The sequence below is a fragment of the Ornithodoros turicata genome, chromosome 9, assembly GCF_037126465.1.
Source record: "Ornithodoros turicata isolate Travis chromosome 9, ASM3712646v1, whole genome shotgun sequence".
NCBI classification, from domain to species: domain Eukaryota; kingdom Metazoa; phylum Arthropoda; class Arachnida; order Ixodida; family Argasidae; genus Ornithodoros; species Ornithodoros turicata.
Window position 1 is genome coordinate 21,453,616 of NC_088209.1, and position 26,817 is coordinate 21,480,432.

Sequence of the window (26,817 nt, forward strand, 5' to 3'; positions counted from 1 at the left end):
TGTAAAGTTGAGAGTTCAGCTCTTGATAGCGGTGTCGAAAACTGAAACTATTTCGTTTCATTTCATTTATTAAACCTGAAGGGCCCTTACAAAGGGCCACTTAACGCGCCCTATGACAGTACACCGCCTTGTGATCGCCTCGTAAGAATGATGGAAGGACGGTGAAATGTTCATCCAACATGAAAGACTCACTAATGACACAATGATTCACAGCCCCGTCAGGTTGTTCAATATTGTATTCACTTGGTACTGATCCCACCAAGCGGGAAGTAGTCGTTCAAATTTCATAACTTGGAGCGAGTCGACTGCACGGAACTTGACAACACACACCGACGTCGCAGCTATGCTCATACAATATGGCATTATATGTTTGTTAGTGTTGGGCCTTCAAGGCCTTAGCAGTGGCAACCGGCGTTCTGGAGACTGCTATAAAAAAATTGGTTCTTCATGCTTCCTCAAATCGTGCACTATTGAGCATTTTTGTGACTGCTCTGGCTCTTATTCCTAACCCTAAGCAAGAACACTCCTCCTTGTTAGGTGCAAAAAACTGGACACTAACTAATATTGAACGTATCAAATCATGCATTCAGACAACCGAGCAATGATAACACAAGAATGCACAAAATTATTGAATTAAATCGCAATAAACTCACCAGGAACGAACAATGGACATGCGGATATCGCGCAACTTGACGTCTGCTACCATGCGCAAGAGGCCGTCTGCAATAGATCGCTCCACCCTGTCGTCTGCAACGGTATCCGCTGTATTTCAGCCGGTAACACCAGAAATTACTTTTTTGGCGGATTCTATAGCCCCATTTATGTCTACCCAAGAATACAACTCCCATATTCTATACTTCTGCTCCAAAAGCGGTCCAATGTGAAATTGGAACAGTTCAGCACTGGTAGCGGTGATGTTGCGCGAAATCGAAACCAAGATAACCTGTATTGTGTCTGCCTGTCAGTGAGAATTAGGGAAGCCAAAACATTTATCTGAACAGGTGTGACTATTCACACTTTCCGGAAGTTTGTTCTTCAGTATTTCAGTACTGTTACGGCTGGTACCGAACCGCTGAATTATGGAACTGTAATGCTGTAATGGCTTCACTGAGCTCGCGTATCAGTACTTCAGCAACTAGCAGTAACTCCACCTCGGAGTCATCACTTCCTCACCAAAATTCACCTACAAAGTTTGAGAAGTCGCACGCTGTCATCACAACAGTGTAAAATATACTGTATGGAGCACTAGCATGGCTAAAAGCTATCGCCGGTGGAGCACAGTACTCGTGGAGGCAACTCACGGAAGTGAAAGTTTTCTCGCCTGTACATAGATGGCGCCACCGAATGGCAATCTGAAGCACGGCTGCCAGAGAATAAATGGCGGACATTGCTAGCAAGGAAGTGGAAGGGGAATTTCGGCAGTCCCGGTGGCTGTTATTCCCATGCCTTATGCGGTATCTACATAGGCACTCTCTCATCAGGAAATACAGCGGTAAGTAGCTGGGTGATCTGGATTTGCTGTAAAAGCTGCTGTATTCGGTAGACAACTTGGAACCTTAGCAAGCTTCTTGTCAGGTTGTTGTTAGGCCTACACGTAGCAAAGCTGGTAAAGGTATCACCCCTATATGGCTTCTGGTTCACCCTTGTTCCTCAGTTTTGATAGACCTGAGCATGCGTTCTGGCAGCTTTTGCGTCGCTCCCATTGACACAGACTCCACGTTGCTTGTACTACAGCTGTCGTGTGTCTCACGGCTTACGGAACATGCACCGCCAAGTAGGACGCTGTAAACGGGTCGCCGTGCGCGGGCATGTAAAATAGTCAGCTCCGCAACACTACATATTTATGATGTCGTTCAAAGTCTCCACTAGTGCCGCATTGCAATGGAAATCAAGCCGCACTGCAGTCTGTGGTGAATATTTTGCGAATGATTTGACAACCAACAATGTATGTGTCACTAATTTAATTATCGTTTATTTATTTTGTGCCTTCATGATGTTTTGATTGTGTGATCTGTCTTTTCCACTTGTGATTTATAGTCACACTTTCTTGCTGTTTTCAGAAAGTTGATGCACATTGCAGGAACATGAAGTGGCATGACCAAGTCTCTTGCATAGAATTTGGATCTGTCTTCCTGAACGTTCTATGAGATCCAGTCCAAACAACTGCATCCAAAGGTGAGTAAAAAATTAAAGCTGCAAAAACCAGCACAAAAGAGTAGGCTACATATGAAAGCCCCGGTAGGGCTCACGGCATTCCGAGAAGGAGGCAGGGGGACTGTGGACCCCCTCCTGGAGATCACCCATGGAAATTGTGCCCTCTTTTCCCGCAGGTCGTCACGATTTATACAGGATGCGATTGTAATCTGAATCTTATCGCCCAGATACCCTGCATATCGGAGGTTTCAGTACGCTACAACAATTTGTCTCTGCAAAAGGGTAAAAATACGATAAACTATGTGATTATGTGTCTGTCCGCTCACAAAGAAGCAATAAGGGGGTATTTGGAGAAGGACCAATGAGGTCGCTCCATGGGCAATAGGGGAGAGAGGGAAACTGGGGAGCTGCATGTGTTGTTGTTGGGGGTTTGTTTGCAGTGGTTGTTTATGGGTCACCTTACCTAAAATAAACATATCTATCTTTTATGTATCGTCGTTATTCCCATGTCTGTTGGTTGCGCACTTTGCCCAAAGGTCAATAATCCCCTTATACGCTGTGGTCTATTGCCTACGGTTGAGACATTCGTTCATAATTTTCTTGGAGGGGCTTCCGACCCTACCCTCTCATTTCCTGCATAGCAGTGCCTTGTTTGTTTGTTTGTTTTCCTTTTCTTTCTTCGCGTCCTTTATTTATGTCAACGTGAATCGTACTTAACGGGGTTCTTCGTTTGGATTCTCGGTGGTTTGGCGGGTCTGACACAACGAGAAGTCTGGGAAACACTGCTCTAACTCAACGTTCTTTTCTCCCCGTAGCACTATGGGGGACGAGGAGGATCTCACCATCCCCCGTGCAGCGATGAACAAGATGATCAAAGAACTGCTGCCTAATATTCGCATCGCGAACGAAGCCCGGGAGCTCATCTTAACCTGTTGCACCGAGTTCATTCATCACCTGTCTACTGAGGCGAATGACATTTGCAATAAGCAGCAGAAGAAGACTATTTCAGCCGATCACGTGCTGGGAGGTAACCACACTTTCTACTCCCTACATTTCTAGGTCCCGGGAAGCCTTTCCTTTCTGTCACTTGTTGATTTTGGCACAAAACACCAGGCATAGTGATTACTTCTGGAATTAAGTAAACAGGGGGTCCTTGGGGATACCACTGCTTTTCTGAAGCTTTTTTTTATTCATCCCTCAATTTACGAATTCCTTGCTTTATGAACAGTGCTTCCTGGGACAAGGTATCCTCCCCCCTCATTATTCTTCCTCCTTGGTATATGAACCCTCAATTTCTGAACAGTGAGGGCACGTTTCAGGGAAGAACATTGAAGACCCCACCCTTTTTGACCTCGTTTTGTGGTCTGGGTAAGTCCAGGTCAACAGAGCATAAAAATAGAGCATTCTTTGTCCCACTGTCAAATGACAAAAATACAAAAAGGCAACTCATCTACTTACCATGAAGTATATGCAGTAAAACCTCGTTAATTCGTATCTCACGGGACCCACCACCAACGTACGAATTATCCGAGTGTCGGAATAAAAAAAAGGACAGCAAAATGCGAGTTACATATGCCTATGTGAACGCAGGTTTATTTAGAGAAAAAACTGCAGTAATCATTGTTTTCTTTCCGGGACAAAATCTGTGCGGTGAAAACACCTGTCGCGGATAGGTGCTCATGCCCCTGAACGCTGTTGCATGTGCCGTTGCAAAAGTCCTCAATGCTCCTCGGCTTATTTGATGGTGCGACTGGGTGGAATGTTCTGTTTCTCACACTCACATTCAACGTCCTATGCAGCGTCTGGCGTGTTGAGGATTTCGTTCTCCGTCAACAGTCTGGATACGGCGACACCTTCGTCAATTGCAAAGTAATCCGAAAGCTGCACAGTAGCGGGCAGGACGCTATCAAAATGGCAATTGTCGTCCTCATCCAACCCCGGCCTTTTTGCGCCACGCCTCGCTTCTCACTTGGTACACAAAACCACAGTGCCGAAGGCAGTTTCGTGAGACCACAGAGACCAAACACCCAAAGACGTGCAAACACTTGGTGAATGCTGAAGGCGAGACACCACGTGATGCCAATGATCATAGCGATGGTGATGGGTGCTTCGTCAGTACACTTTGCTGCTGCTTACTGGCGCCACCACTCGAATGGTCTTGTCAGGTTCGCGCAACTTCGCTCCGTGGTCCCGCGAGCGAATGTCTGGAGCTCCGAATTACCCGTAATCTCTCCAAATGCTTCCGAATTAACAAGTGCCTATTCCTATACTTTTCTATGCATGATTGCCGGGACCGTGAGGGCAGTCCGAATTTCCGCATTATCGGGGGTCGAATAAATGAGGTTTTACTGTATAGGGCCCCGTATTTCAGAGTAAAACTCATTATTAACCCCCAATTTGCGTCCTCATCACATAGGGTAACACCCGAAAAAAACGAAAAATGAACTTGCAAAGTGCCAATTGAGCCACCAATACAGGCACAGGATACTCAGCACAGCTGTTCCGCATCTCATGATCATCTGAAATGCGAGAGGTGCTTTTTTTTTTTCTCTCTCTACCTGAAAATCTACTTTTCCACCCAGTATCGCCCTATTTTACCCTGTTTTATGGCTCCTGAAATAAAACCCGAGTTTTTACCCCTCGTTTTTCAAAAAACATAAAACCTGAAAACACAGGGCCCTGATTGTATATGTGATCCATCATTCTGGGGCACAGACAGGTAACCAGCTGTCGAACTTTGGAATGAACTTATATTGAGGTTACTATACCTACGGGACAGGAACAATTCGAGTGTTAGATTCCTACTCCTGAGCAAGATTAACACAAAAGAAAGACTGGTGCGGTGCACTATTACGAATTATTTGAAAAATTGATCCCATGTAACCAATGCAATTCATATCATTCCAAACATTCGAGAAATGTCATGCCTTTATAATAGACGAAGTGTTCACTGTAGTCTTAAGTGGTGTTCCTGGCTTTTACTGCACATAATACCTAGAGCCTGAAGTTTTCGGGAAATGTTTTTTTGTAAGTTCGGGGGCTAAAAATCAGGTAAACAAACATGTGCTCTAAATTCATGCGAATTCGATTGAAAAAAGTTAGTGTGCTAAATTCGGGGAGCTATTGGGCTCAGTTACCCAAACTACCTGTACTGGTTTAGTACAAACGGTTATGTAACCGCATTTGCTGCCAAGCAAGTTAGTGTGCATTCCTACGGACGCCTCAGGGATGGCACTTTACCGGGTAAAAATCAGGTTTCATCCTAAAGAGGCGGCCTTCAATTCAGGGAAGCAACAGGGTGAACCCTATAACTTCGGGCTCTAATAATACCTAACATCGCAGCTAGAGTTGCCACATTTCATAGTGAAAAATACCGGCTGAGGGAGAGGAGGTGGAATAGAGGGAAAGGGGGAAATGTTCGCGGGAAAGGGAAAGTGGGTGGAGAGTATACAGAGAGAGAGAAAGAGAGAACGAGCGTACTCGCTCAAGACAACAATGATAATAATAATAATGAATAACTAAGAAGACGGCTGGTGACTACGGAGTTGGGTCTGTGCTCCATATTTATTCAAGCTGTAGTGGAATGTTGAAAGGAAAAGCCCCAGTGAAGGGTGTTGAGCCACAAATACCGGCAAAAGGCTTCCGGTATCACCTTCCTACCGGCAACCGGCAGAGTGAGCAAATAACTGGCCGTGCCGGAATACAGTCAACCCTCGATTTATGAACACCCTCGGTTCCCCGAAAAATCGTTCATAAATAAAAAATTCTGTGAGTAGTATCGAGCAAATGGAACAGTATTTCTGAGATGGGATTGTGTGTATAATGCAATACATTGTTTGATTTTGCTTTGGACCATGCCTTCCGCTGTGTCAATCTTGGAAAGAAGAGATGTCAGCACATTTGCACTCAACTGGTCTCGGATTTCCTCTGGGATTTTTAACCTACGTTTATTAATCTCCGGGTGACAGCGGACACCTTATTCATCAATTGAGGTCAGGAACACTTCTGCAAAAACCGTTTGTTGTTCGGATTTCGAGGGGTTAAGAATCAGGGGTGCAATACCTGGAAAACATTTTTTCTGTTCAGGCGCCATTCATAAGGCCATGAATAATCCCCCGAAGGTTTCTGTTGGCCTCGGAACGATCCGTTCATAAATTGAGGGCAAAAACTCCTAGTTCGTTCCCAGAAATACCACTCACTATTCGAATATCGAGGTTCATAAAACAAAAGAAAAGTGCATGTAAAAGGTTTGGTTCCTCATGCTAGTGTTCATAAAACGAGGGAATTCATAAATCGAAGGTTCATAAATCGAGGGTTGACTGTAATACCGGCCTGGTGGCAACCCTAGTCGCAGCTTTCTCAGCAAACCATCGTTTGAGACTTGTGTTTTAAGCACACCTTACATATTTCTGACCTTTGATCCACAGCACTTGACAGCCTGGGTTTTGGTGCGTACCGTCAGGACGCAGAAGCTGTACTGAAAGACTGCAAGGCTGTTGCGGCAAAAAGACGCCGCCAGAGCACTAGGTTAGAGAACCTGGGTATCCCCGAAGAGGAGCTGCTTCGGCAACAGCAAGAACTTTTCGCAAAGGTGACACCACAAATCTCAGCATTGTAATGTGCTTTATTATTGTGCAGATAATTTTAGTTTTCATTAAGGTTCATGAACTTCTCTTCCCTGTTCATTGATAATTCTTGTGGTGTCACTTGAACGTTTGACACCTTATCACTAGACCCTGAAGTTTTCGGGTTTTATATTTTTCCAAATTCGGGGGGTAGAAATCGGGTCAATAAATTGATGTCGAAAATTCGTGCAAATTCGGGCAGAAAAATTACCATCAGACTAAGTTTGGGGAGAAATCGGGCATTATTGTAGAATAAACGTTCACTGTACCGTTTATCCAGAGTGCCAGAAGTAAGGGGCAGTCGCATACTTTGTGAGAAACTAGTATGTCGATGCCTTGAGGTGCTAGCCTAGGTGCAGTTTTGCAGGTAGAAATCGGGTTTAACCCTAGATAAATGAACCTCAATTCGGGGGAAAATCGGGTTTAACCCTAAAACATCAGGGTCTACTTATCACTGAGTTTTTAAGTGCAACAAATGCCAAGGAGTCCAGGTATAATGCCCTTTGTATCATGAGGCAGTTCTAAGCGTGCAAGAAAGGTGGTTCAGTTGTGTGCAGCAGACCAACTTTATAATTTGCGGTCTTCTAGTAGTGAAACTAAATGTGCTTCGGCCTGTCTTTTCTTATGAGTTTCGGTTTATACTGAGGATGCACTTGTAACAGTAGAACATTAAATTTTATCCATGAGGCTACTGTTCTGGTGATAAGAACTCCATCAAACCTAGTCTTCTCCCTCTGTAGCTGTTAAGGATGGCTGTGTAAATTGGTTTTGAATAAGTCGGGTTCAGGTTCTGTCAGTTTGCTTAAGTTGAGCTCCCTTGGACCGACGCACGAGTTCACTCAGGGTTAGTGCTGTTGTCTAGGTATAATCAGCACTCTGGCGTCAGCACGTATCCCCAGCTACAATACTAAATAGACATAACTGCCAAGTCTCCCGGTTTATCCAGGAGACTCCGGGATTTAGACCGTTCTGTACAATCGAGAAACAAACTTCCTGGAAAATGCAGTTTGCCCCATACCTGTCCAAACAACTGCTTTTGGTCTGGCCACATAGACGCGAACGTAAATCCAATCTCAGCCCAATTGCCATCGACATCGCCGCTGCTTTCTGGACAGTTCCTAGTAGGGACAGGCCAGGCTGAATCCACGAATCCTTGGCAAGGATTGGGGATTCGAGAATCCGAATCCCAGTGCCCAAAACGGCGAATCGAAGCTTTCGAATCCACCAACTATGTTGCTTTTTAAAATTAATTACTTTTTCAGTTTTTCTGGATTGAAAGGGTTCAGGCAGAACTCTTACATTATAGGTTTGGAAGTAACATGGTTTTGCTTTGGATTGTTTCTTAGTTTTATGGAAAGAATTCAGACTCGAGAGTTTGTGTTTCGATGAGCAACGTGTTAAATAAATAACATTTAAGAAGAAGCATATGAGAGTGTTTTCTCCTGAAAGTGAATTATTATTTAATTGGTTTTTCGTTAAACAAAGATATATCAAATTCTGCCTGAAAACACTTTTCAGATGAAGTGTTTTCTTCCCCCGGCTTTTTAAACTCCCTTTTTTTTAAGAAAGGATTCGAAAGATTCTAGATTCGTAAGATCCGTGGATTCACAGAACCTTCCTTGGATTCGGATTCGGAAACTTCTGGATTCGTTCCACCTCTAGTTTTTGGGTGTGACCAGTGCAGGCAGTCTACCTTTACTGTGTTCCTGCCTTGGATATCACCATTCATGGCTCCGCGTAAGCAAAAGTACCTGCGAGTGTTCCTCAAGCAGTACACAGCTGAATTTAGACGCATAATTGAGTACAGGAAAGGCAAGCATCATGCGTTCTGTACCGTTTGTGGCACGACATCACCATTTTGCACGGAGGGAGTTCCGACGTTGTTACTCATGTTACATCGAGGAAGCACAAGAGCCACCTTGAATGCTAGGGCAAACAACAGCATCTAAATTAGTTTATCCACAAGAAAGACAATGACTTCGCGCACAAGGGCGTGTTGCAAGCGCACTGAGACGGAAAGTTTCCGCGTTCACTGTTGGGGGCAGTAATGATATCCGGGCACAGCTGTACACGATCGTTCTGACATGTTATGTGGAAGAGTCGGGCCTGATTGAGAGCCAACTGCTTTGTTTAAGCTTTGTGGGAAGTCCAGGTGGGCTTTTGAAGTTCAGCCGCGTTGCCGAGATAATGCTTGGTATCTTATCCGTACCCCACAGCAATATCTGAGTGTGAGCAACTTGTTCAGCATCATGAAGAAAACAAGAATATAGTCTCGTGCCTCCTTGTCTCACAGTACTCTTGGCCATGTTCTTTTGACAAAGTGTCAGAGGAGTGGACCATGTCAGAGCCAGACTTACCCAGAGGACCTTTTGAAGAGGGCAAAGTCAAATACACTTCACCCCAATAAAATGCCATTACTTTGCAGTAGTGAAATGTACATTTTTCTTTTTTTCGTAATGCTACAATACTTTTGCATCCAATTCAGGCAAGGCAGCAGCAAGCTGAGCTGGCACAGCAGGAGTGGACACAAATGCAGCAGGTGGCACAGCAGCAGCTACAACAGCAGATGAGCCAGACAGAAGATGACGATGAATATTGATTGAGATGTCTGTTTCCTGTTTGTACTTCATTTAGTACTTTCCCCGCCTCATTTGGATATGTTTTGAACATCCATAATTGATGTGTAAGTTTTGTTCCCGTTTTAATGCAGAATAAATTCAAATAGTTAATGTCAACAGACGTAACAGTTTTTGCATGGTTTAATGCAAGATACGAGGCACATCCAGCAAAGGAGTACAATTTGCAATTATTAGCGATGCATGCAAGTTTACTTGTGCACTGTTGAGTCACAGATGCCATCTTAAGATGGTATGGACATGTCTTAAAATGCAATAGGACAGCCTGTCGCCTCGTATTTGCTGCGTGCAGTCAAAGGGACAGTCCTCTGAAAGTTTGTGAGGACAAACAACAAAAATGTTTTCATCACAGGTGTTTTTTTTTTCTCAGAGATTAAAAAATAATGTAGCGACCGAAGCTGTGATACGGCGGATTGGCGAACCAGTACTTTATTTTCATAATAGGCTGCATCATTCTGAGATGCAGGGATCCAGAAACTGATACCTCTCTATGACAGGTACCTCAATAATGGTGCATAGCAATGTATGCAACAAGCATTAGTTGAGACAAGCACCCTACAGTACAAACACACAAGCTTCTAACGCCCAAGAAACAATGACATTCGAATGACCCTTTGGGGGGAGATATAAAAAGAATTGTAGAAAGATATAAGACTCCAGTGAAATTTATGCATTTTGAAAACAAGTTTGTGTTCTTTTTTTTTCTTCTTCTTCTTCTTCTTCTGCTTTTACAATAGCCAAGCAGGAATCTGCACTTTCACTTTGTGCATCCGACTCTCAGTACTTGACTAGCAGACGAATGAAAAGGAAAGACAATATCTCAGCGGCAATCTCCTTAATAAAATTAATAATAAAATTTAACAAAATCAGATTAATAAAATTAATAAAATTTGATTTGGTTACTGATTGAGGCAAACAGTGCGAACAATTCGGTCTGCAACCGAATACGGATCACAGTTAGACGCCGGACGGCGGTCCTCAAGATAACCATGACCATCCTGTGCAACATGGCGAGGTATACGAATACTGGCTCCGCGATTGGCGATGCCTGCCGAAAAATCGTGGATACTGGAGGTCTCGTGAAGACCTGTCAAGCGGCGTTCGTTGTCCCGTCCACCCTTAGGATCGTAGGCCTTGATGTGGTCCTCGTGACGAAGCGACAACTTCATGATCGCTGCCTCGATTGCACTACAACGCATGAAAAGGACACGTTACCCGACAGAACGATGAAGTAACGAAGGTTTTCTGTGTGGTTTTCCATATTTTGTGTGCCTTCCAAAACGCTCCATTCTTACGGATTCTGAAGGATGGATGACAGCAGGGCGTGTACTAGTTGATCAGCTTAACGTATAGGTGCTAGGGTTTTATATATCTCGCCCTCTCTCTCCTACCACCGGCTGTGCTGTCTGAGGTTTTCCCTGGGTTTTCCGAAGACTTTCCAGACGAATGTCGGCACAGTTCCCTCTGAAGTCGGCCCAGGACGAATACTAAACCCCCTTTCCCCCACCCCTTCCTGCTGTCCTCTCCATCCGTCCACATCTGTACGTCGCTGATAGCCACAGTTGCTTCGAGGCGCTAACACGGAATAAAAAAAAAAAAAAAATCTCCCCCTCAACAAGACATATTCAGAGGTTGACCCCGTCTGAACCTCAACCACTGACGTGGAACTCCCGTTACTATGGCTCCAGTGGCAGCAGTATTGAGATAACTGCCTCGCGCAAAGACTACACTCTAAGCAAAAGAAGAATTTTAAGCTTTTTGGGTACAGACTAAATAGACCTCTCCCTGTTTGTCATGGTGTTCGACATCATGGATCATCGAAATGACGTCATGGTGTTCGACAGCGCCACCAATTTGGTAGAGTTGAACTACGCTCGGAGCTAGAGGCGAACAAAGTCGCGCAAGAAAGACACGGGATTACGATGGTCCCTGAAAGGGACGCGACCTTCGGTCCTATTTTTCTTTCAATATAGGAGGCAGCGAACAAGTGTCCATTCGTGGAACCCAGCCCTCCCCTTCCGATTTGTTTCGGTTTCAGTCTGTCTACCAACGTCATGACGACGTTTCTCGGGTTGAGGTTTATTCACGGAAGTCTGCAAAGTTTTGGAGACTGTTTGCGGTGCTGGGGACGAAATTTCATAGTCAAGGGACGAAAATTGGGAGTAATTGTAATCTCGGACTGGAAGCTGTCCTTTCTCCCCGATTCCCTCTTTTTTTTTTCTTCTTCGAGTGTAGGTGACTTCGGTTGGAATCTCGGTACCAGCCACGCTGTCTGAGTGTGTTCCCTGAACTTCTAGCACTTACCTTATTCCGTTGGGTTCGCGCATGGTCAGTGTACTAAAGTTTGTGTGTGCCCCAGCACCGTTCCAGTCTCCTTCCATTGGCTTAGGATCGAAGCTGACGATGACGCCATAATCTTCGGCTACACGTTGAAGAATATAGCGAGCTACCCACAGCTGGTCACCTATTGACACACCCTCACACGGGCCAACCTGTGGGAACATTACCAAATTAATTGCGCGCCTATTGAGAAAGCCTCTGATGCAAAAGTTCCTCAGTGAACTACATCAAGCGTGTCAGTTCACTACTTGCATACCTGGAACTCCCATTGAGCGGGCATTACTTCAGCGTTGGTGCCCGAAATTCGTATACCAGCATAGAGGGAAGCGCGGTAATGGGCCTCGACGATATCCCGGCCATGGACGCGATCTGGTCCCACACCGCAGTAGTAAGGTCCTGGGTAGGGACCGTAGCCCGTATCACAATGTGCACGTGAAAGACGCGTAGCTATTGTTAGGCGAGCGGGAAATACAAAGTCGTTACGTAAAGATGACAACCAAGACCCCTATTAGGCCGGAGGAGGCCTATTATCTGAAATACAGGGTGGGTGCTCTAAAAAGTCAGTCACATTTTCTTGCATGACGTGATATTTCCTCGTCCGATACCTCGTTGACGCACAGATTTCCGCTGCCTCAGAGTAAGGGATTTATGCCGGAGAAGCCTACGAAAAAATTGTGGTTACCAACCACTGTGTATCAAAACAAATTCGACAACGCAAACTTTCGTCTCAATCCATCGGTATAGCGCATAGGAAATGCATGGAGACGAAAGTTTGTGTGGTCGTATTTATTTTTTCACGCAGTGCATGACAACCACGATTTCTTTTTTACGTTTCTCTGGCACAAATTATTTACTGTGTGGTAGCAGAAGCCTGTCTCTCAAGTACATATAACGTCACGCGCGAAAATGTGACTGACCTTTTATAGCACCCACCCTGTATATCCCTGTTTTTCTTTTTTCTGTCCTCCCTTTTTTTTTCGATTCCCCCTTTTTTCTTTTTCATTCCTTTTCTTTCTTTATTCCCCTTTTTGTTTTTCTTTCTCCTGCCTTTTCTTTTCCGTTTTCCGCCTCTCCTTTTCCTTTTTTTTCGGAATAGCAAGCCAGCTCTTTGCCTGGCTAACCTTCCCTTTCTTTTTTGCTTCATAAACATATACCCCCCCCCCCCCCCTCCCGTATATCCTATTTTTGCCATATTGCATTCAACGCGGCCTCGCGCAGTTCACGCGCACAAAAAAAAAAAAAGAAAGAAAGATGCGTCGAGCGGTCCCGCTATACACCCCCTGCAAGCAGGCTGACGTCACGAACATCCTTTGCTCACTCAAAGGTTGCACAAAGCTAGCCCGCCAGTGGCAAAGGTCGCCTGGTTTTGACGCCACACACACAGCCAGTGCTCCGTCGTGCCGGCAGCGGTGGCGTCAAAACAGTCCCCCCTTTTTCCCCATGGTCTTTAGTTAATATGTTGGGCTCGTACTCCACACGGTGAATGGATTACCGGCTCTGTCTCATAAACTGTTACAGCTGCATTGAAATACTTGAACAGGTCGAAATCTCTTCCGATATCCTTGAAAACTCGAACTCCTGGGAGTCCTTATGACGCCCACCTTGTGGTCCCGGGAACCCGTTCTTGGGCCAACCATAGGGCCTTCCATTTGCCTCGAGGAGAGTGTATTCCTGCTCGATTCCGAACCACGGTCGTTGGTCCTTTGCGAGTTCCATAGCCTTTTTGCAGGTATGCCTTTTGTTGGATTCTGCAACAATAACGGCATTGACACAAAACAGAAGCCAGCCCAGTCGCCTTTGCGTAACACAGGACCGTATATAAACGCAATGTTGTGCTCGTTTACCGTGAGGTTTATTGTCGTGCTTGTACGTTTCGCACATCACCAACTTGTTGGGTCCGCCAAGAAATGGATCGCGAAACACGGCCACGGGGTAGAGGTACACGTCGGAGTTGCTGCCGTCAGCCTGGCCAGTACTTGAACCATCAAAATTCCAAACGGATAGATCTACAAAAACATTTAAATCGCGTTAAAGAGTCTGATGTACCATAATTTCACGCGTATAAGCCGCACTGCAGATAAGCCGCGGGACCCGTTTTAGGAGCGTTTTGAATTTTTTCTGGCTGATAAGCCGCACTCGCAGATAAGCCGCGGGCAATACGACGCGACTGATTTGTGCGACAAAGGAGGCCATAAACCCTGTGGTCCATACTCTGGCGTCAGCAAGGTGTACACGAAAGGGTTCAGTTCTAGTGTTCTACCCATATCGAATTGTGCCCTTGTTGCGTGTTTTTTATGGATCGCTGGGCCAGTGGTCTTCCACAAGAGACCAGGAAGGTCCATCTACTCGAATGTGGACTCGCCCCTGTAACGTATACTGCTCGTACATCGGGAGGGCGGCGCTGTCCCAGAGACACTGTCGGTTCTTTCGTTAAAACAGGTGTATGGGGAAAATACCAAGGAAAAACAGCGATCAGATAAGCCGCACCAGTGGATAAGCCGCAGAGCGCCCGTTAGAAAAAAAAATCGCGCATAATTAAGCCGCGGCTAATACGCGTGAAATTACGGTATGTGTTATCTTGCTTCGAGAAATGCAGTTTGAAGTTGGACTTTTGATGTCATTTCAAATGTGAACGGTCCGCCTGCCGACAGCTGGCAGTAAAGCTTCCAGTAGAGAGGCTTCAATGACACCATGACGAACTTTTGCCCACTTTGTCTGTTCCATTCTGTTTCAAAGGACGGTGCTGAATCAAAATGTCTGTAGACCCGTGATGTCGTTCACAGGAACACGGTCATCTGGCTCACGTTATGCGGTTTCACTTTTGCCGTCGCATACCGCCTCTTCCGCTCCTTTCCTCGCTCCTGGGATTTGCCCAGCGTCCCCCTATGGGTTCTCCGACAAACTTCCCAGACGCGTATCGGCACAGTTCCCCCTAAATCCTGCCCAGAACACACATTAACCATTAACCCACCTATCTCCCACCCTATATGCCTGCTGTCCTCCCTGAATCTGCACACGGCTCATAGCCATAGTTGCATCGCGGTTGTAACACAGAATTTAAAATATATACCACGTGGAGCAATAATGTCAACAAACGGTGCCAGCGGCTAAATAATGATCGGAGATATACATATACGTTCTTTCCTTCAGATACCGACACAGGACTTTTAGGTATGGCAACAGTGTTCCTGCAATGTCACCACGCAGTAGCAGAGGTGTTCTGTCAAAAGACCCGCACATGATAACGATTTCCTGGAATAAAGTTAAAAATTGGGCTGTTCAGTTGTTCGTCTTTAAAATCGCTATAAAAAAAACGTCTCAGGATTACAACAGTAAATGACACGGACACAAAACAAAGTGTGTTTTTTTTCTGTCCGTGTCGTTTATTAGGTGCATCCCTGACACTGAGTATTTTTTTTTTCGATTTTAAAAAATGATTTTCTGGGCCCTGTACCAAGAGCCCCAATGCGTATTACAGAGGTTGCACTCTCTGTTACTCTCTTGCACTGCCGCGTGCTTCCAGAGGTGTAAAACGGAACCGACAAAGGAAGTGTTTACCTTCTGGGCTCACTGGTTCGTGCTCCACGGTACGAGTTTTACTACGCAGTCCTTCGCCGCTGCCGTCGATCCATATGTACGTGCACTGCACTGCCTTGGCAGGTTGAGGCAGGTTCAGGTACCAGGCCAGCGTTGCCTTCTTACAAGTAGTGGATGGAGCATCCATTCTTTTGGATTATCTGCAACATGTAGGTCAGCGCGGGGGCAAAACTTACGGAACGGCGACCAGCATCATTTTAAGTCCCAAGGTTACTTTCATTAAGGACACCGTAAAGTATCATGATGACGAATAGCAGCAAGAATAAGACAAGGACGGGGTAGAAGTAGACAGGACGACTGCAGACTCTCAACTGAAGTCTAATGAAGGAACACAGAGGACATGAACCTATACCAACCACCCCGGATTGTTCCTGTTGTATCATAAAGTATCACAGGGACCTTAACCGGACACCACCACTCTTAAGGGGTGTCCGTGTCCGCTTTCATTCATGCTGTCGCCCACTGGCAGAATGATAGTGCTCCGGTGTGCCATAAATGTTTATCCTGCACTATACACTTTCGATATAATACAGGGTGTTTTGTTATTCGTTATAGAGTTTCAAAAAAGCTGCGACAGCAGATTGATGCCATTTTTGCGGGTCATTTACCCGGCCAGGCGGACACCCTGTGGGAAAGAGCATATGTAGCTACTGGACGACTAATTACCTAAGATGAATTAATGAACTTTTTAATTAGGTGCATTTGCGAAAATGCGAGACTGCAGAGTTGGAGGCGACCATTATTTGAATCCACCCTCTTTCTCGAAAATCATGAAACGAGCACGTGCTTTGAGATTTAAATCGCAAAACCTTGTTCTGCAGATGAGGCGAAACCAGAACTACGCACTTCACGAGCGCAGAAACAACATATCGCTTCGGCTTATCTGGACCGGAAAGCGGTTTATCTGGCCAACAGATCGGCGTTTATTTCGTAGCGTCCTCGATAAACTTGCTCCTGAATTGCCCCGAAACCACCGGGGTGCGTGACGCTCTATACTGGCGGTGCCATGAGCGGAGGCATTACCGAACATGAAACTGCACTGCGCTGGTGGGTCTGGTGGATACTAGCGTGCGCGCCTAGTGATATGTGCTCGTTGTGTCTCGTAGGCTGCGCGACCCGTAGTGAGCGGCACTGATCGTGGCGAGCGGCACTGATCGAATGCCATGCTGAGATGGCTGTCTACTGCTGCTTGCCTGGTTACACCTGGCTACTTGCCACTTCCGCCTTCCTCCGTGCTTCCGGCAATCGCGATGCTTCTTGGGATTGCGCTCTGGTCTCTGGCGCTCGGCCGATTTTCTCGGTGTGGGTTCGGGGCAACTCAGTGTTGCACTGAACGGGTGCACCGCTTTAATCGAGGACATTCAGTGCGCACCAGTGCAGTTTATCGAGGCTGGCAAGCCGCACCAGGTCGCACCGGGGTGCACCGGTACAGTTTATCGAGGACGCTATCAATGAGCTCCACTGTTACAAAACACGTGGCCCTCCGACGCGAACACCCTTTCCCTCCTTTTGCGCTCGAGAAGTGCGTAGTTCTGGCTTCGCCTCTTGCATACCAAACACAAAAACGCGATTCAAGCAATGGGCGCCGCCATTAGTGCTGCCGCCCCGTGGTAGTCACAGGGACTGCGCACGTGTGGACCACCACCTACTAGGTTATAACGACCATGTCATAATCGGCAATCCCTATGAGGAGCCCGTTAATTATTAAAGACGGCGGCCACCAGTATTCATTCCAAAGGGAAGAGCGATTTTGGCAGTCCACCGCCTATTGTTTCGTCGCTAGGAACGAGGCTAAGGAGCGCACGAGGCTAGAGAGCGTTTGAGGGTAACGCGACAAGGTCTTCGTTCCATGATTTTTTATAAACAGGGTGGATTCAAACAATGGTCGCCTCCAATTCTGCTGGCGATGGGTAGGGCTGCGATAATATCAACCACCCATGCTTCTTTTGACGTGCGCCGAAAATATCCGACACACGGTGCTAGAAGTATAGTGTTTACCTCCCCCTCGTTGCTAGCGTCCTCTGTCGGGATCGAACCTGCGATTTTGAGCTAAGCAAGCGCTCCCGACTGAGCTACCGAGGCCGGCAAATGTTACCCAATGTTCTGCAATGCAATTCCTGTTTTGTTTTTTTTTTTTCGTAGTTTCCTCCCGAGGCAAGCTGCCGGTGCACGTGCGCTCATCTAGTGATTGCGTACAATTTACGGGAAAGCGCAGAGAACAGCTGGCATGCCGAGAACAAACGTTCATGTTGATGTGTCAACAATGTTCGTTCTCATCAGTCCGTTTCAGGTAGTACAAGTGGAACATGCGCAGTTGAATGTGATGTAGCGAATACGTGTGAACTGTGATGCCTGCATGCTCTATAACAGCTTTTTAAACAAAACTGCATACACACACTTATAAGAAGGGGGGGGGGGGTAACGTTGGGTAGACGAGCGCTCTGCCTGCCTAGCTGGCGGCATGTTGTTCGGGGGGGGGGGAGAGGGGAAAGGGAGAACAGTTACATTAGTTGCTGCTAGGCATCACGTGTTCCTACAGTCGCCCATGTGGGCGAAAGAAAGACGGCGGTGTCGATGTGCGGACAGACAAGAAGTAAAAAAGACGAGGACAAAGGTACTACCCCAGGGGCAGCTTGAATGAAAACAATGAAAACAGCAGGAAGTGGAGATGTAAAGGGGAGATAAGAGGGTAAATGCAAGTGAAGGTAAATTATATGAAATTGAAGTGTTGAAGGTAATTAAGATTAGAGTTTCCGCAAAATCGCTTTCTATTGAGGATTGAGACTAAGAGATAACGGCAATATGCACAATTTAAATGAGCAATCATAAAGGTAAGATTTATTGCGGGATAGAATGAGATGGTGTTGTTGTCTTTATGACAAAGGGTGTGCCACGTGACTCCCTTCGTCTGGCGGAGGGATAGGCTGGCGACTGGCGACCGCACCTCGTCGGTGAGCGCCGCATGCGGCCGGGATCGGAGCGAGAGACTACACTTGCACGGCCAACGACAAGCTTCGATCGTACGGATATGCCACAGGAACTGCAAACGTCACGCACTGGCGGCAGCAGCATTACAATTCCTACCGCCGAAAGGTCCTTCCGACACAGCGACCACCAACATGCCACAGCTACCAGAACTACACAGTAACCCTCAACACCTGGGTGGGTGGGATCAAGACATGAATGACACGGAAGATGACGACTTCCAGCTTCCTCGACAGCAGCTAAAACGGAAGGTCGCAAGCGTCAAATGAACAGATGCACAGAACAGAAGAACGTTTCGGCCACGTTGCGCAACCTGTGTTCGCTCGAGAAAATGTGCTAGGCCTGTGTTCCTGCGAGCAACGAAGAGAAGGACATTAAACCCTTCTATCACTTTCTGTATTTTCGTAAATCTGCTCGCCTTCCGTGTCGCTCGTACAGCGTAGAGTGAATGAATAGCTTCGCTTAGAGTATCGCATTCGTTAATCCCCGCGCTGTGCCTGGCCTGTGCACGTCTGGCACCATTGAAAGCGCCGCTCTCCCATTCGACAAAATCTGCAACTCGGCGGCATTTTATTGACACACCAGTCGAACCGCACGCTCTTAAAAATGAACTTCACCGCAGAGCACGCTCCTACACTCTTAAAAATGAACTTCACCTCATAGCACGCTCCTAGCCAACCATAATCTCGAATGATATCGTTATCTGACCTCATTGGCTGAAAACGGGAGGCGTACGCCTTTTTTGTGACAATTATGAACAGCATAAGTGTCACAAAAAAGGCGTACCCTCCCGTTTTCAACAAATCAGGGCAGATAACGATATCATTCGAGATGATGGTTGGCTAGGAGCGTGCTATGCGGTGAAGTTTATTTTTAAGACTGCAATTTCTTTCCGCGCAGGCAAAACGACCGTACACTCTTAAAAATGAGCTTCACCGCATAGCACGCTCCTAGCCAACCATAATCTCGAATGATGTCGTTATCTGCCCTGATTTGTTGAAAACGGTAGGCGTACGCCTTTTTTGTAACAATTATGAACAGCATAATTGTATGGTTGGTATGTAATATGGTTGGCTAGGAGCGTGCTATGCGGTAAAGTTCATTTTTAAGAGTGCATGCTGCGGCAAACTAATTTCACATCGCGAATTACAGCGCGCTGACCGTAACAGAACGTGCGATTTTGTTTAGAGGGCCCTGATCCATATGGTCGTCAAGGAACACTCTTAAAAATGAACTTCACCGCATAGCACGCTCCTAGCCAACCATTATAGCGAATGATATCGTTATCTGTCCTGATTTGTTGAAAACGGGAGGCGTACGCCTTTTCTGTGACAATTATGAACAGCATAAGTGTCACAGAAAAGGCGTACGCCTCCCGTTTCCATCAAATCAGGGCAGATAACGATATCATTCGAGATGATGGTTGGCTAAGAGCTTGCTATGCGGTGAAAGTCCATTTTTAAGAGTGAAGACGCAAAAGCCTTGTCGAATAAAGAAGAACGAACGTCTACAAGCGGTATCCGTCATTAATATAGCAGACGAACTTAACGGAGCCAATATGGCTTGCCCACACGACGCCCCCTGGCGTACAACTTGCAACTGTACATCGCTTGTAGTACTCTGAAGCTATTCAGTGACTCTTGTACAGCGTACTCATGAATTGCGACTCCGGCATAGGGTGTCACGTTGTTTACTCTTCTCCTTCACCTCTTCTTATCTTTCTTTTCTATTTTTTTTTTAAATTTCCAATGGAATAGCAAGACGACCTGGCGTTTGACTGGCCTCAACTCAACTAAAAAAAAAAAACATATATCCCCCTCCCCTACCCACGAAAGGCACGACGCACATAGTATAAATTGAGACACGCAGTGAAAGACATCTGTCTCTGTGCCCAATGTACTCCGAAGTCTAGCATCATCATTTACTATAGCAACCTCGCAAGGTTCCATATCCCTCCTTCCATTAGTGGGAAGTTAACTACATCCTTCGGGCTTACTCGAAGTGCACAGGAAAGCTAAGGAAAACTAGAAGAAAACGTCTTGCTTTTCAGCTTGACAGAAATAAATAAACGTGTCTTCAACAGAAGCAGAACCTAGAGACAGGCAAGTATAAAATGTGAGTAAGCTCACCAATTTTCGTCTGAGAGCGACTGCAAATGTTCCGGCAGTCAGCCTTACCTTCATTGCAATCGAGCCAACTTTATAAAAGGGGTACTCAGGAGGACATGCAGCGCCGTTTCGACTCCTGGTGCGAGGCTTGTATAGCAAGGCGTGTACGTAGATATTCACAGTGTTCAGCAAGGTCACCGAGCATCAAATGGAGCACCGTCCGTTTTGCAGCTTCCCAGCAGTTGCCGCACGTGCAGCGAACACATATACATCGCAGACGACAAGGTCATCATTAGAGAACGGATTTCCAGGCACATGCTTTTGCGTCGGGAGACGAACAGATCCTGCATTTCAGCGTTCTAAGCGCGAATCAGGTCGAAGGGCACCCATTAGTACCCTAATGTTAGTGCCTTTTTGTGTGCGTGTGTGTGTGTGATTAGTGCCTATTTTGAAAATAGGCGCCGATAAGTGCTTAAACGGGTACTTTACTTGCTGCTTCCTGTTGGTTTCATTGTCCTTGCAACAATAATAAATTTTTAAAAAGTCAAGGACACGCTTCGCCGCGCTACATCATAGAATGTAACCCAAGCAGCACAATGCACTGAAAGTCGAGTGCAATAGGGGTGGCCGGTATGTGTTTTATCAATGTTCTTTAGTTTCACAAGTCTGTTCAAGGCCTTCCACCTACCCGTCCACCCCTATTGCACTCGACTTTCAGTACATTGTGCTGCTTGGGAAGAGTCTCTCCTTGTGACAGAAATCCTCCCTCCCCCCGATTCTATTAGTTTATTAGATTCAGTTATTAGAGTTATTAGATTCAGTTACTCGTGAAACGTTATCGAGTTACCTCTCAGTTACTCCCGGCTACTCATGTTCAAGATGAACACATGTAAACCCTGGAAACACAGTGTATGAAACGCAGTACTTGTTGAAATCAGGCTTCTGAAACAACCCAGATACTCACTCGTTTGGTAGTCACGCTGATAAATTTGTTTTAACAGCGAGACATTGTTTAAGTTATCATTGGGATCACCCTGTAACGTTCCACACCAGGGCCTAACACTCGCATGGAAATTCGACTTGAAGAAGTAACTTTCCCCAGAATACGAGCTACTCGAAAAAAGTAATTAAATTACAGTTACATACGCACCTTTTAGGGAGTAGTTCGTTACAGTAATGAGTTACACAGAAAGTAATTACTTGCAGTAACTCGATTAGTTGTACAGCTCTGATGGTGATGCTCCTTCTGCTCCCGAAGACATCTCTGGCGAGGACCCGTGTTCGTACGCAGGCCCGCACCATCAAATCGGTCGATGTCGTGAGGCCGTTCTCGGCATGTAGGGCAATGAGTAGTGACAGGCGACAGAATTTCACGCCGGAATTCACATCGAAATTATGCTTGTTTGCTACTGTCTTCATGCGTTCAATAAGAAGACGTGTGCAAAGTTCAATTCCAAATTTCAGAAGTTTTACTGGTTTTACTACAAGCGGTATTATTTCTGATCAGCAACTGTCACAGAAGTGCACATGATAGAGTGGCATGCTACGTAAAGCGACCGATGCTGACGTCATCGCTCGTAGTGCTGGTAGTGCAATAGTATTGATCGTGCCTATTCCGAGAAAATTCGTGCCTTTTTTGGGCCTCTTTTAGTGCTTTTTTAGACGTCTAAAACGCCTTTTTTTTTTTTTTTTGCCTCGGCCAAATCGCGTTGTTTACTTCTCCTTCTTCGAGCTGTTCGAATCACACTATCTGACGTCGTTGATAGACCACGGTACTCGCCGGTGGGCTCACCCTACCGCGGTGTCGACAACATTTCTGTCTTCACAGCTTATTGCATACGGCACGGTATCGCCATTCCAGTGTGCTGCGCGCCTTTAACGCATGCGGCAGTGAAGAGAGTTCATGGCCATATGAGGCCCAGATTCCACGTGCCGTAGTATTATAGCATGCACACTGTTTCACTAGCATAGTTCTCAGGGACGCGCCGGGCTTTTAGTACGTGCCGATGTCACGGAGCGTACCAGATGGCAGACAGCAACCTGCCAGTGTACGTTGGAAACATGAAAGGATTGAAATCAATATAGGTGTGTGGTTCGATTTCCGCTGCCGGTGTCTGGCTTTTTCGACGACTGCCATATTTGAGTCATTCATTTTCCTAGGCACCTTGAGGCTTACGCTGTATTTGTCTGTTTTGTGTTTCAAAGCCTCGGAACAGTGCAAGTTTGCTCAATAATTTTTATCTGGTGCCCCCTATGCAGGGTGAAAGCGGCAGCGTCGTCTGGCACACACACTCTTAAAAATGAACTTTACCGCATAGCACGCTCCTATCCAACCATCATCTCGAATGATATCGTTACCTGCCTTGGGGGCTTAATCGCTTCATCGTCGTTACGGTCGTTACAATACAAGCTAACGAGTGGCGGGAAATTCAAAAAGGTGGGCACGTGACACATTGCGCGTGACGCCTTTTTTGTAACAATTATGAACCGCATAAGTGTCACACAAAAAAAGGCGTACGCCTCCCGTTTATATATCCAAATTGCTACAAAAAGGAGTACGCCCCACTCGCTCACCGAATCAGAAGCGGTAACCCTGTCATTCGTGGCAATGGTTTGGCGGACAACATATGCTATGCGGTAAATTCTGTTTTGAGAGTGAGGCAGCAGGTAGAACTTTGCAACCTTTTAGGCACAACAGATGCGACAACCACTACCTCCTAAAAGGTGTAACTACTCCACCCTTTTTTCTAAAAGTGACGGTCCGATTCTGAGACAACTTTCACCAGTTTGATTCCGACAAGTTGATGACCCATGAGGATGCGCGGGACGGAAGGGACCCTCGTTGAGACTTCAGAAATTAGTTTTTCGGTAATTAGAATAATACTGAGTGTCAGAGAATCGTAAACGAAACCCCTTCTCAGCGTGTTTTAGTGGAACGTACGCTTATGCCCATGGTACGATTCGTACTAGACATGGGACGAATCCAAAAGTTTTCGAATCCGAATCCGAATCCAAGGAAAGTTCTACGAATCCGAATCCGAATCCAAGGAAGGTTCTACGAATCCACGAATCTTACGAATCTTTCGAATCCTTTCTTTAAAAAGAGTTTAAAAAGCCAGGTTAAAAAAAAAAACACTTCCAGTGAAAAGTGTTTTGAAGCACAATATATGATACCTTTCTTTAACGAAAAACAAATTAAATAATGCTTCAGTTTCAGGAGAAAATATACCTATACAGTTCTTCTTGAATGTAATTTATTTAACGTGTCGTTCATCGACAATAAGAAACGCATAAATTCTCGAGTCTGAATTATTTCCATAAAACTAAGCAACAATCACAAGCAAAACCGGGTTACTTTTAAACTTTTCAGTCCAGAGCAATGTAAACAAACAAACAAGAAAACACCTGTCGGCCAATGAGGCTTTCGGCGGACTCCGGAGTAGAGCCCTGCGATATTTTTGGCATCCGCAGCATACACAACAGTTTATATCCGCATCCAATCCGCTGAGCAAAACGCAACATCTGCATCCGATCCGCAAAATCCGCACGTTTCGAAGGACGCGTAAAGACCGCCGGTATAATTTTGGATGCCTCCATGCTGTCACGGAAGGACTCACGACGACAAGCAGAGGTAAACCTTTCAACACACGCGATATGGAGAGACTTCTGGAAACTCGTGGAACGCTACCTCGTCGGTGCTCGCGTGGTTCCAGACGCCAGAATGCCTCCTCTCCCGTCTTAGTCGTCCATGGTCAAAGGTGAACCCGAGCATGCGCTCGCTGTCGGCGCGCAATACAAATCAATTGCTGGTGGAAAAATTACAGTACGCGATATATCCGCATCCGACCCGCATCCGGCCCCGAGCCATCCGCATCTGATCCGCACACCGCCAGAAAGTGCTAAATTTTCATCCGAATCCGCAACTATCTTGCGGATATCTGCGGATATCCGCTTCCATCCACGGATGGCGCAGGGCTCTACTCCGGAGGCGCCAATTTGAAAAAGAAACAACCAAAACGTGGTTGGTGGATTCGAAAGATTCGATTCGCCGTTTTGGGCACTGGGATTCGGATTCACGAATCTCAAATCCCTGCCCAGGATTCGAGGATTCGTGGATACGGTATACGCCGACGTGGCGGCACCAATGAGCGATGGGATGAACAGACCTCTCCCTGTTTGTAAACAAATGACGTCATAGCGTTGGACAGCGCCACCAATTTGGTAGAGTTGAACTACGCTCGAAGCTAGGGGGCGAACAAGGTCGCGCCCGAAAGCCACGGTCTTGAGGGGATTACGATGGTCCCTGGAAGGGACTCGACCTTCGGCGCTACTTTTCTTTCAATAGGAGGCAGCGAACAATTGTGCCCATTCGTGGAACCCAGCCCTCCCCTTCGGATTTGTTTCGGTTTCAGTCTGTCTACCAACGTCATGGTGACGTTTCTCGGGTAGAGGTCTATTGAATGGGTCACTGTGACGTTCCGTCCGCTTCGCTGTTTTGTTTAACCTGCTGGGTCGTCTCTTTAGCTCTTTCCTTCGTCTCTAAAGTACTTCACAAGTGAGGAATTAACCATCACAGGGGTGACATAACTCCGTCATTTTTGTAACTGCCCTCTAGCGGGTGCTTCTTGCAAAACCGCCACCTTGTCCTGGTCACACGTCATAGAAGACGTCATTTCGAGGTCATGTGACTTTGTTTACATGTCTTGTTACTGCTTGCCGACATATTCGCGTCGGCACAAGGCCAAGAGATAAACGTATTTTGCCAGCGTAAACTACGCGCTGCTTCTTCCGTGACGTGGTAGCCCATTTACATCGCATCGGCTCAGTGTGTCAACGCGCAATTGTCATCGCAACTTTGGAAGTCGTCAACAGTACGCGGCCTTATGTACAAAACTGCACGTTTTACCGCGAGATTATCGGATAAAAATCATTGCCATAGTCGAAAGACTTCCAAAACGTCGCGTAGAAACAACAAACGCGTTGTTTACAAACGGTTTGACCGCCGATCACGGTGACGTGCGACCAGGACATGTCCAGGAGGCACTGCGTTCAGCCAGCACGCTTTCGTCTATGGAGGCCCGTAAAACGTATCAGCCACCGATTCGGCGGGCTGCGCACTGGTTGGCTGACAAGTGATAGGGATTTGGAATCGGAGGGCGCTTACCGCGATTCTGCGAACACTTGCAAATTGACTCGGGATCTTGCAAACTCACTAATCTTAGGAACGCGAATATTTTCACCTTTCTTGGTACATTCTGTTGGTGTCGCATGACTGCGTGAATCTGCACAGTGTGCTACTACTACCATAACTACCCCTACCACCATAACTATACAGTTGTGGAGATTGTAGTAAAGATGTGTAAAGATGTATGGAAGGAGATGTATGCAACCTACACTCTTAAAAATGAACTTCACTGCATAGCAGGCTCCTAGCCAACCATCATCTCGAATGATATCGTTATCTGCCCTGATTTTTGAAAACGGGAGGCGTACGCCTTTTTTGTGACACTTATGCTGTTCATAATTGTCACAGAAAAGGCGTACGCCTCCAGTTTTCAACAAATCAGGGCAGATAACGATATCATTCGAGATGATGGTTGGCTAGGAGCGTGCTGTGCGGTGAAGTTCATTTTTAAGAGTGTACTTGCAAGGCTTGTGTTCGTATTCAGCACACTCTTTCTACGGAGACGAAGGAACTGAGAGAGTTGCTTGGGACGCCCCCTACAGTCCAGTTAGTACAGCTATTTTTATTGCCATTATATTGGACGAGGTGCGAGTCGATTTCCAAAGCAGACTCCGTAGTATGGAGAATTATCCACAAATATTCGTTTGTCTGCCAACATCTGCCGTCACGGACCTCGTGTGGTCCGATGCCAGAAAGTCTGGGAATTAAATAATTGGTCTATTAGCGGCATAACTACACTAATGACGTCCAGATATCAACCGATGAGCTCAAAATAGTGACCATGGTAATATCCTTACCTTGCCTGATACTGATCAGGAGAATAGAATTCCTGATAGTCAACACGTCGCCCGTTTATCAGTATTCATTTGTTCCCTGTACATCTGTTGAGTGCATAGAATGCGCATCCAAACTGTGTGGTATGCGTGGAAGCGGTTATCCTGTGGCTACCACGGGGAAACATCCCATGTCATCATCGCTTCCCCTTCGTTTATTGTTGTTGTTGTTGTTGTTGCGCGGAAGTCATCCTTCGTTGATTCAATAACCAGGATGTTTACTGCTTATTCATTGCTTGCGAACAGTTGATAATGTGCTAACTATATGCGTGCCGTGTATTTTTCTTTTTTTTTTTTTTTTTGTTACCACGTATACATGTAATCCCTCGTTGTTGGTTTTGTTGTTGTTGTTTT

General features: G+C 46.1%; 2 protein-coding genes across 6 annotated transcripts in view; one reads left to right on the top strand and one right to left on the bottom strand.

The window, feature by feature from the left end:
- The first annotated feature begins 1,374 nt into the window (after nucleotides 1-1,374).
- Nucleotides 1,375-9,518, top strand: LOC135368320 (protein Dr1-like). Of its 3 annotated transcripts, none has more exons than XM_064601511.1 (5): nucleotides 1,375-1,492; nucleotides 2,061-2,175; nucleotides 2,970-3,181; nucleotides 6,582-6,745; nucleotides 9,265-9,518. In XM_064601511.1, the coding sequence occupies exons 2-5, from the start codon at nucleotides 2,144-2,146 to the stop codon at nucleotides 9,376-9,378; spliced, it is 522 nt and encodes a 173-aa protein (XP_064457581.1). In that variant the 5' UTR covers nucleotides 1,375-1,492; nucleotides 2,061-2,143; the 3' UTR covers nucleotides 9,379-9,518. The 3 variants fall into 3 exon arrangements, with proteins under 3 accessions (XP_064457581.1, XP_064457582.1, XP_064457583.1); XM_064601512.1 differs by having other exon boundaries at nucleotides 1,385-1,492; nucleotides 2,081-2,175; XM_064601513.1 differs by lacking the exon at nucleotides 1,375-1,492 and adding an exon at nucleotides 2,331-2,436 and having other exon boundaries at nucleotides 2,091-2,175.
- Nucleotides 9,519-9,524: 6 nt separating this feature from the next.
- The window catches only part of LOC135368319 (glutamine synthetase-like), a 79,878-nt gene continuing 62,585 nt past the window's right edge, over nucleotides 9,525-26,817 (bottom strand). For 2 of the 3 annotated variants that reach the window (XM_064601510.1, XM_064601509.1), the window contains exons 2-7: nucleotides 15,314-15,492; nucleotides 13,600-13,761; nucleotides 13,357-13,503; nucleotides 12,012-12,151; nucleotides 11,720-11,907; nucleotides 9,525-10,603 (exon numbers count right to left, since the gene is read on the bottom strand). In XM_064601510.1, the coding sequence (XP_064457580.1) occupies nucleotides 10,315-10,603; nucleotides 11,720-11,907; nucleotides 12,012-12,151; nucleotides 13,357-13,503; nucleotides 13,600-13,761; nucleotides 15,314-15,479 (1,092 nt within the window). In that variant the 5' untranslated portion in view covers nucleotides 15,480-15,492 and the 3' untranslated portion in view covers nucleotides 9,525-10,314. Of the gene's footprint in view, nucleotides 10,604-11,719; nucleotides 11,908-12,011; nucleotides 12,152-13,356; nucleotides 13,504-13,599; nucleotides 13,762-15,313; nucleotides 15,493-20,466; nucleotides 20,520-26,817 lie in introns of those variants that run through there. The other variant, XM_064601508.1, reaches the window with a different exon arrangement.

What these genes read in the sequence shown, in the direction of transcription:
- LOC135368320 (XM_064601511.1), top strand. Translation starts at nt 2,144, where the DNA reads ATGAGATCCAGTCCAAACAACTGCATCCAAAG. An exon ending in AGCCGATCACGTGCTGGGAG is followed by an intron (nt 3,182 to 6,581) that starts GTAACCACACTT and finishes TTTGATCCACAG; the next exon opens with CACTTGACAGCCTGGGTTTT. An exon ending in AGCAAGAACTTTTCGCAAAG is followed by an intron (nt 6,746 to 9,264) that starts GTGACACCACAA and finishes CATCCAATTCAG; the next exon opens with GCAAGGCAGCAGCAAGCTGA.